We start from the raw sequence: 9,983 nt of genomic DNA, 5'->3' as shown, positions 1-9,983 counted from the left end.
CCTCAACGTCATCCTCCAGCTGTTGGGTTTGCGCGTCGCTCAGCCCATCGGTGAACCCACCACCTATCGACTGGATGTCGATGGACGGATAATGGGACCGAACCACTGCAAGGGCATGAGTAGTGGCGGTCAAAACGGCGTCGCGGTTGAAGTTTTTGAAGTTCTCCCACGCTGCCTTGCATCTCTGAACGATGGTGTCTGGTCCTTGCTGCCTACCATCAGGACGGGGCGCCGGTTCAACGTCGACACAGTCGAGCACTGGTTTTATTGCGGCAATTATAGTGTTGAAGTTGTCCTTCTGGACTTTGGCTTCCTGCACCAGTACATCGATCTGTGCCTTGGTTTTATGTCAATAATCTGCAAGAATTACAATGATTCGTCACGGCAAAAAAGTATTACGACGTCACTTCCGATCAGGGGAAACCTACCTTTCAATTCTTCGGACAGTTTGTCGGCTCGCTCTGACTCCTTCGTTTTCTCTTGTCGGATTTGTTCGATGGTCTGGCGAAGCTGGTTGAGTTCTGCATCTTGCTCTGCAAGCACAAAAGATAAGAAATGGAAAAATATATGGCCACTTACTGCAAAGCACATTATGTGAAAAAGAATACCAGATTTCAGCTTGGATATATCCTCCAACTGCTGGCACTTCCGGTCGAGCTGCTCAGTTTTACTATCGAGTTCTCCGTTTTTCTTGCTCAACTGCTCGAACATTTTCTTAAGTTCCTCGGATACAATCGCTAGCTCCTCAGATGTCTTCTTCAGCTGCTCGGATGAAGCCGTTAGTCGCTCAGACAGAAACCCATTCTGATGTTCAAGGTCTCGCCAGTTCGACTCCTCAAGGTCCCGCTCATGCTGGGCCCTCTGAATACTTTTCTCCGAAAGACTTAAAGCCTCCTGGAGTATCTTATTTTCCTCGGCGAGGGGCTCCATCCTCTTTATCAGTTGGTGCCGTTGATCGGCTGTCCGAGCTATCCCCTGTGGATTAACAATGAAAGAGATAAACCTTGATCTTTCAACGATGGCGGATTTCAACCTCTTTATCTCCCTGGTGGTGTTTTCTTCCTCGATGACTACCACCTCTTCCCCGCGTTTCCGGAGAATCCGGACGGACTGGGGCTCAAGTGCGGCACACTCGATCTCCACAACCTCGTCCTCCTCCGCCGTCGCTTGAGGCACCACCGGGGGGCTCCGTGGTCGGACCGCTGCTCCGACCACTCCTAGCATCCCTACGGGCGACGACGTTTGCTCCTCAGCCATTGACGGAGTTGCATCTGTAACCTCCGGTGCATCAACAACAGCCGTAGTTTCCGCTTCCAAGGTAATGGCTTTTTCGGTCATAGCCGAGGTTACGGTCGCCGACGCGCCGGTCGTGTGCGCCAACGATTCACCATCGCCAGGTCTGCTGGGAGCGGCGGCTGGCCCGTCCTCTATTCATCGAGCACTAGGGGACTCTCGGATGGGAGCAGTCGTCGTTTTTTCTTCTGAGGTCATGGGCCTCGGCGTCACACTGTGTAATATCGGCTTCTCAGTAACAAGGAGAAATCAAGGAACAATATTATTACTCCAAGGCAAATATACTTACTATTTGGTCTTCCGATTGATTTTCTTGAATCGACGATGCCTGCCTGACCCCCTAGGTGCGGCTGCTTGGTCGGCTTTATGGGAGGACTCCTACGCCTCTACAATGGGCTGCCACTCTTCTTGGTGCCCGGGGGCACCCCCTTCTATGCGTTGTTCGGGGACTTCGGTAGTTTGCATCACCGAGACGTCCGCCGTTGCCCGACCATAACTTTCCCGTGATCGATGCTTGGGAGCATCAGCATCCGCCGGTGCCTCCATCGTGCTTGGTGAAAGCGCTGACTGGTCCTCGTCATCATCCGACCACTCCAGCACAGCCGTTCGTCGTGGTCGAACTGCTTGGTCCTCTCCAAGAGAGATGCCGCCTGGTTTGTGTGCATGAGAGCTGGCGGTTTTTCTCCTTTTTTGGACCAGCTCATCTACTGCCGGTCTTTTCCCGTGGACCTTCTCTGACACTGGGGATGGACTATCCGACGAGGAGCTCGGCTCATCCTCTTTGGGCTGCAGTGGCCGCTGAGGATCTACTCCTTTCGGCCAATCAGCTCTCGGCACGTCTGAAAAAGTATATTGCCCTATCCTGTGAATGGATCTTTTCATAAGTAAGTCAGTCCTATGCTCGGCAATTAATGCCTGATAGACATGAAGCGAAATGGTTACCTGAGGAGGTGGATTGGTGCAGTTGAAAGCCTTCGTTCCTTTTGGCCAACTGAATGAGACATTCAAAGTAAATAGATCCATGGCACGGTCTATCACTTCCTTCTTCGTCAGACGGTCTATGTTTTCCCGGGTACCGTCGTTGTCACCTTTATAGTCAAATGCCGGGTGGGCCCTCTCTTTGCAGGGCTGAAGGCGCCGCACTATAAAGCTAGCCGCCACCAGTTCACCCCAAAGCTCAACGCCCTTAATCAAGTCCAGCAGTTCCATTACCTGCTCCATCTCAGCAGTGTTGGGTCTCTCCGACTAGTTAATATGATTAACCGAGATGTGGTGGACGTCGCATCGAATCATTGGGTGACTTTGTTTGATATAGAACCATCTGGTATTCCAACCTTTGAGGGAGGTATTTAGTGGAACGCTGATATATTCGCTGGCCATCCCATCCCTGAGTTGTAGGTAAACGCCGCCGACCACCTTGGAACCGCTACCCCCCTTCTTCTTCAGATAGAATAGGTGCCTAAAGAGGTTGAAGTGTGGAAGAACACCGAGAAACGCCTCATAGAAATGGATAAAGATAGAAACATGCAGAATGGTGTTGGGGTGCAGATTACAGAGGCTAATCGCCCAAAACTCCATAAGATCCCTCATAAAGGGGTGGACAGGAAACCCTAATCCTTGCCAAAAATAATCCTCAAATACTACAGCCTCATCAGTATGTGGTGTCGGGAAGGGCTCACCACTAGCTGACCGCCATCTAGCAGTGAGACGGTCTAGGAGAACGCCCACCACCACCATCTTATTGAGATCCATCGCCGACGTCTTCGACGGCACCCACTCCTCATCATGGCTGGCTCTGGTGGCCACTTTCTTCGGCTTTGCGGCTCCTTTTTTCGATGCCATTTCCGATGGATTGATCCTAGGGTTGGAGGCGAATGCTCGCGATTGGTGTGGAATGTGAAGCACAGGGATTGCGAAGGCAGGAAGCAGGGTGGCTTGACAGGGGTAGGAGGCGATGTGTGTGGCGGTGCGGTTATAAAGCACTTTCCTCACTCTCCCTTGACTCTGAGGGTTTTTGGGAAACCGTTCCCGCGATTAGCGCTACTTCGACTCCTCCAAAATGGTTTAATGGGCCGCAACTTGGGCTATCGCGTCACAGTAGCCCACGCCGCTCATTTATCGCCGCCACTTATTCTCCGAATTCTCCGCATTTTAATGAGGCTTAGTAACTAATACTGTACAGCCATTACTCCGAATTTCTCGCCAAGGTTTGATTTATCCGATATCTACGCCAGAAACACGGGGACTGGCTACCTGCTCGGACGGTTTACTAATTTCTGAGCCTGGCACCATGTGACTACGTCACCTACTGTTAGGCTCGGGGACTAAGTGGGCATACTTCACCTTGCGGTGAATGTGTTTGTTTTTTGTATCGAGGCTACGCTCAGAGACTGGCTGCCTGCTCGAACGGTTTGCTAATTTCTGAGCCTGGCACCACGTGACTATGTCACCTACTGTCAGGCTCGGGGACTAAGTGGGCACACTTCACCTTGCGGTGAATGTGTTTGTTTTTCTGAAAGACTCTGAGCCTCTAAAAGATAAAACCAGGTATCTTTACCTTCGTTTTTGGATTCTAAGTGGGCACACTTCCCTTTACCATGCAGGAATTTTTAATTTTGGACTTGAGCTCCTTACACCCTTATGACAAGCCGTGCTCAGAATAGACTGCTCGGCGATGTTGTACGCTGCTCAGCAGCTGCTCACAACTGCTCGGCGACTCCTTATGGTGGTCGGACCATGATTTGGACAGCTCGGTTTTGGTTCGCACCTGCTCGGAAAGTCTCAAGACAGCGTTGCACAATAGATACAAGGTGCTCGGGGACTAGCTGTGGGGGGTACGACCCCGGATACCCACTGTAGGTCACATGGGCTATGCCTCTAGGGGTGGCCTAGCCCACAAGAAGGAGCCTTGCAGGGCACGGTTCTGCTCGACGACCCCCGCAAGGCATGGAGAGGATATCCTAAAGATGTTACGAGATCTAATAGGATACGTATGATCCCATGTTTCTTGTAATCTGTTATTACTTTCCGATTATCTCTCAGATCTAACCGACTTATAACCTTGCCCCCAGACTATATAAGGCGGGCAGGGACCCCCTACGAATTCATGGCAAATCATATGATAGCTAATACAAACCAACAGACCACAGGAGTAAGGTATTACGTCATACTGACGGCCTAAACCTATATAACTCGTGTGTCTCTGTTGCCTTCTTGTTCTTGATCACACGCTCCTCTGCCGATCAATCTACCATCGTGGGATACCCCTCAGTGGACTACCGATGACATTCTGTCGACAACGGCACTGCTGGCCTTATAGGGCGGCACTACCGCTCTTCAAAAATAAAGCAGATAGTATTGAGATTTCATAGATAGTAACCTGACCCTCTCAACTGCTCAATTCTGCAATAGAAAGACAAAATCCAGTTCAAAGACTGGATACCACAGAAATCTCACACAAGAGAGGATCGAGCTACCAAACCCTAACAACAGCTAGGAAAGAACTGAACCAGTAAGAACACAAAGTGAAGCACGCGAGACACAAAATTTATCTCGTGGTTCAGCTCACCACGAAGGCTTGCCTAAGTCCACGTTGTTGAGGCATCCACAAAAGGATTGGCTCACCACCAAGGCTTGCCTTGCCCTCGTTCTCAAATCAAGAGAATGAACTCTTACAGTGATGGGTAATTTCTTAGCTGTAGGATGAGGTTACAAACCTCCCAAGGCTGCGACACAAGTTGGCAAGCACAAGGGCGACGCCTAGCCGGCTAGGAGCAAGCTCCAAGGGTAACAAACCCTAGAACCGCCGGCCAAACATGAACCAAACGCTCTTAGACTTTGAGAATCAGTGGATCTACTCTCCAATCAAGTTTTGTTACCTTTTCTCTCAAGTTTTGATGGTAGAAATCAAGGATTGCTTGAGAGCTTGAAGGAGCAACAATGGAGGAGAGAGAGGTGAGCTTTGGTCAGTTCAGTTTTGAACTGAACCGTTGGAGAAGAAGGCTCACCGTTGTGGGCCGGCCCAAATGGTATTTATACCTCTTGGGTCCCAACGGTCGTTTATGGGCGGCACTGCCGCCCTCATAGGGAGGCACTGCTGCCCTAGCCAAAATAGGTAGAATCAGGAGATTTTTGGCTGGCTGCTTTGGTTGGGTAAGAGGATATAGATCTGTAGTTTTGAGCATCTAGTTGTACAGTTGACCAACTGTACTAGAATCTCTCTTTATAGTACGACTTTTCCTAAACTTAAATTCAAAGCATAAAAGAATGTAAATGCCTTTGAGCTGGTTGCCACTTCATTTGGCAATTGAGGACTTCTATTATCGAATTTGTTTTCCTCATTCTCATTATACTTTGATTATGTGACTTGAACCATTTCCATACATATGAGTTCACCTTCATGGCTTCAAGTCACTTCCACTAATGATTTGATCCTCAACACAATATGACTCTTCATAGCTTGATTAGTACCTCGACTCAATGCAAGTACTCTCTTCTTCACCTTAGCCATGGTACCTCGGTCGCCAAGCCGTCGCTTGCCCTTCACCTTCGTTTAGTACCTCGAAGCCCTTTCCTTGCTATCTTCACCCTATCAAGCCATACTCAAGTCATATTATATTAAGCATCCATTGAAAAATATTTCTTCAATATTTTGATCATTGCTTGAATATTTTCTAGATATGAATGTTGAGATCAATCAAGCTTCAGTTTATCTCACATAGAGACATACATGGATCAACATCAATATGGTCAAGCTAATTCATGATTCCTTATTCCCTTCTCATTTTAGCTTGACATTCCAATTGATCTTTCATATATTCATCCATGTAAGCAAACCAATATAGAGACCAACTTATATCCACTATACATTGTCATTTACCAAGCATGTTTGCTTTCACATGATGCTATAATATCCCACAACATAGAGGACATTTCATTGATTCCATTTGCATTGTTGTCTTTTGCTTGAACTAGATTGCTTCCAAAAACTTCCAATACAACAATACACAGTTTGGCATTCACTTTAACACAATGTGGCATATCATCAAGTTTGTCTACTAGTTGAACCTTGTATATACTTGTTAATACGCAACCCACAAGTATATGCAATAGACTCAATTTCCTGTTCAACACTTAGCAAACTTATTAGACCTTTAATTGTGTTGTCATTCAATTTACCAAAATCCACTAAAGGGCTAGATGCACTTATAGGTGCGCCTAGTGCGTCGTAGTAGTACGTGTTGCTAGCTATATTTCTACTAGTCCATGATGCGCGCCATCGCGTGCGCCGGTAAATCACCTGGTAAAGGCACAGATAAAAAAATATGTTTAATCTTTGCATAAAAACAATATTAGAAGTTTAATGTAGAGGACTGTTATTCCAAACTAAAAGGTTGTGCTGATGAACATACCATGGCTTTATGATCAGAAGACTTGGTCATTTACATAGCATAGTCAAACTATTACTGAAGAGTAAATATTAAAATGTGCAATACAGGGATGGAACCAAAATGTTGACAGATCTAGTATATATCAGGAAGAAGTATTGGATCCTTTATTCATCCCTGCCTATATAGTGACAACATACTACTGTAATGAAGAAAAGTGAACCGATTTACATAGAAGAATCTCCAGAATGGTAGACAAAATCCGTTTCATGCATAAGGGCCTTAGAATATGTTCAGGTAGCTACACATGCATATCTCACTTCCATTTATGATTATGGAGATCGTGGTAGTCTCCTCTTCAACATCTATGTACTCTATATATCCTTTTGAGAGCAGTTCAGGCTAACCTTCATCAAGACTGTCCTGGATAAGTGGAGAAAAGGATAGAAGAAGCTAACGAGGGAAACTAAGCACATGGAAATCTAAGTGGAAGCCAGCAGATGTCGATCAAAGTGAGACCCTTTGTTGTAAGACTCTGATATGTTCCTTCTTAAAAAGGATTACCTCGATCAGTTATATATATATATACATATATATAACTTGTATATATGAGTGGGTAATAAAAAGCGGTAGATTTGTTTAACAGAACTTTTTGTATAAAATCAGTTTTGTCTGTGACTAATCTAATTTGCCTTTGAATGTGCAATTAGAATGTAACCATGGAAGGAACCTATCTTCTTAATAACCTAAGAGTCTCAACCAACAGGTGAACATTCTGAAAAAGAAGGCATCTAACTTGAAATATCACACACAAGAGTAAAAAATAAGCATGAGACAAGGCATGAATGGACTAACCAAATGTTGGAGGACTCAGGTGCAAAGGACCCACCCAGACCTCAATCTCGGATGTTTAAGACTTGCATACAATATAGGAAAAAAATAGCTAATCGGGCATCAGAAAAGAACGAGCACTGCCAGCAGATTACAACAAAGAGGAAGGCTATCACGATATCTACATTGTATCTGGGCATATGGAAATGTAATAGCTATTAATTCAGGCAGCAACTGGATGTTAGTCAGAAATAGAAATATCTGTGAATCCTAATAGCAATTGATTCAGGTAGCAACCGGATGCTACTCAGTAATGGTAATAGTTGTCAATCCTATTGGGTCCCCTACTGGTTTGGGTGGGTGGGTGAAGGGTCGAGATGGCGACTAGAGGGGGGGTGAATAGTCTTTTCTAAAACTTAATCGCGTCGGCTAACCGATACAAATACGGAATTAAAACTATCGGTCTAGCCAAGACTATACCCCACTATATATGTTCACTAGCACATTGCAAAGATAACAATTATGCAACAAAGGTGCCGGGCTAGCTAGAGCTCTCCTAAACAATTCTAGGAGCAAGGTTACACAAACCTATGCCACTAGTACTTTAAGCGACAAGGGAGCTCCTACACATGCTAGTAAGCAAAAGCACAAAGCTAACGATGCTCACTAGCAATGCTCAATAACAAGGCAACCAATGCCTAATTAGAGAGCGTAAATACTTAGCTACACAAACTAAGCAATGTGACTAACAAGGTTACTAAAACCAAATTAGCCACGCAAGGGAGCTACTTCTATGCTACACAAGCAAGAAGGTAATTAGCAAGCTACACAAGCTATCTAATTACAAGAGCAACTACACAAGCTTAATATGTATAAAAGTAATAGCAAGCTTGTGTAATGAGGATGCAAACCAATGGGAAGAACAAGGTTGACACGATGATTTTTCTCCCGAGGTTCACGTGTTTGCCAACACGCTAGTCCCCGTTGTGTCGACCGCTCCCTTGGTGGTTCGGCGGCTAATTAGCATCACCCGCTAAGCCCGCACGTCGGGCGCCGCAAGAACCTACCCCTTGAGTGAGGGTAGCTCAATGGCACGCTTTACTAGAGTTGCTCTTCACGGCTCCCGCGGGGCGAGCACAATGCCCCTCACAAGCACTTCTCCGGAGCGCCGCACAAGCTTCTTGCGCGCTTCGACGGAGACCACCACCAAGCTGTCTAGGAGGTGGCAACCTCCAAGAGTAACAAGCACCACCGGCTTGCAACTCGATCACCTAGTGCCACTCGATGCAACCTCACGATGCAATCGCACTAGAATCGCTCACTCACACAATCGAATGATCACTATCAAGTATATGTGTGAATGAGGGCTCCCAAGCACTTACAAGCATGGACACTAAGTCCCTTGAGGTGCTCAGCACCATCCATGGCCGAAGGCCACTTCTATTTATAGCCCCAAGGGCTAAACTAGCCGTTACCCCTTCACTGGGCAATGGTCGAGCTGACCGGATGCTCCGGTCGTGTTGACCGGACGCTGGACCTTAGCGTCCGGTCACTCGCAGATGACCACATGTCCCGATTCCAACGGTCACTTGACCTGACCGGATGCAGTAGCTTCAACTGACCGGACGCTGAACCCCCAGCGTCCAGTCGTTTCCAGTAAGATACCGACCTCGACCGGACACGTCCGGTCACACTTGATCGGACGCAGCCAGCGTCCGGTCACACTCTAGCTTCTGCGTCATTGTACATCAGCCTGATCAGACGCAGCCTGCCAGCGTCCGGTGCATTCAGATCCAGCGTCCGGTCAGTTGACCGACGCCAGCATCTTCGCGACCAACTCGTTTTCACTTCTAACTTTTTCACCCTTGCTCCAATGTGCCAACCACCAAGAATTTTGGATCCGGCGCAATAGAAAATAGACATTTCATTTTTCCAAAAGCGCCGAATCTCGCTGAGCTTTACTAAAGTTGCTCTTCGCGACACCCGCGGGGCGAGCACAAGTGCCCCTCACAAGCACTTCTCCAGAGCACCGCACAAGCTTCTTGCGGGCTTCAACAGAGACCACCACCAAGCCGTCTAGGAGGTGGCAACCTCCAAGAGTAACAAGCACCACCAGCTTGCAACTCGATCACCTAGTGCCACTCGATGCAACCTCACGATGCAATCGCACTAGAATCGCTCACTCACACAATCGAATGATCACTATCACGTATATGTGTGATTGAGGGCTCCCAAGCACTCACAAGCATGGACACTAAGTCTCCTTAGGTGCTCTCCTCCAGCCATGGCCGAAGGCCACTTTTATTTATAGCCCCAAGGGCTAAACTAGCCATTACCCCTTTACTGGGTAAAAATCAGGCCGACCAGACGCTCCGGTCGTGTTGACCAGACGCTGGACCTCAGTGTCCGATCGCCCGTAGACAGCCACGTGTCTCGATTCCAACGATCACTTGATCTGACCGGACGCAGTAG

General features: G+C 47.3%; 1 protein-coding gene across 1 annotated transcript; it reads right to left on the bottom strand.

The window, feature by feature from the left end:
• Positions 1-349: 349 nt before the first annotated feature.
• On the bottom strand, positions 350-1,257 carry LOC136454571 (tropomyosin-like). Its single transcript, XM_066454953.1, has 3 exons — positions 609-1,257; positions 429-533; positions 350-357 (listed from the first exon to the last, which is right to left on the bottom strand). The coding sequence occupies exons 1-3, from the start codon at positions 1,255-1,257 to the stop codon at positions 350-352; spliced, it is 762 nt and encodes a 253-aa protein (XP_066311050.1).
• Between the last annotated feature and the right edge of the window lie 8,726 nt (positions 1,258-9,983).

This window comes from Miscanthus floridulus, chromosome 5 (genome assembly GCF_019320115.1).
Source record: "Miscanthus floridulus cultivar M001 chromosome 5, ASM1932011v1, whole genome shotgun sequence".
In the NCBI taxonomy this organism is placed as follows: Eukaryota; Viridiplantae; Streptophyta; class Magnoliopsida; order Poales; family Poaceae; genus Miscanthus; species Miscanthus floridulus.
The sequence above is the reverse complement of the archived record's forward strand: the minus strand, read 5'-3'. Positions and strand labels throughout refer to the sequence as shown.

Coding starts and splice junctions, on each gene's coding strand:
- LOC136454571 (XM_066454953.1), bottom strand. CDS start 1,257: ATGGCTGAGGAGCAAACGTCGTCGCCCGTAGGGATGCTAGGAGTGGTC. Junction 534..608: donor TATATCCAAGCTGAAATCTG/GTATTCTTTTTC, acceptor TTGTGCTTGCAG/AGCAAGATGCAGAACTCAAC.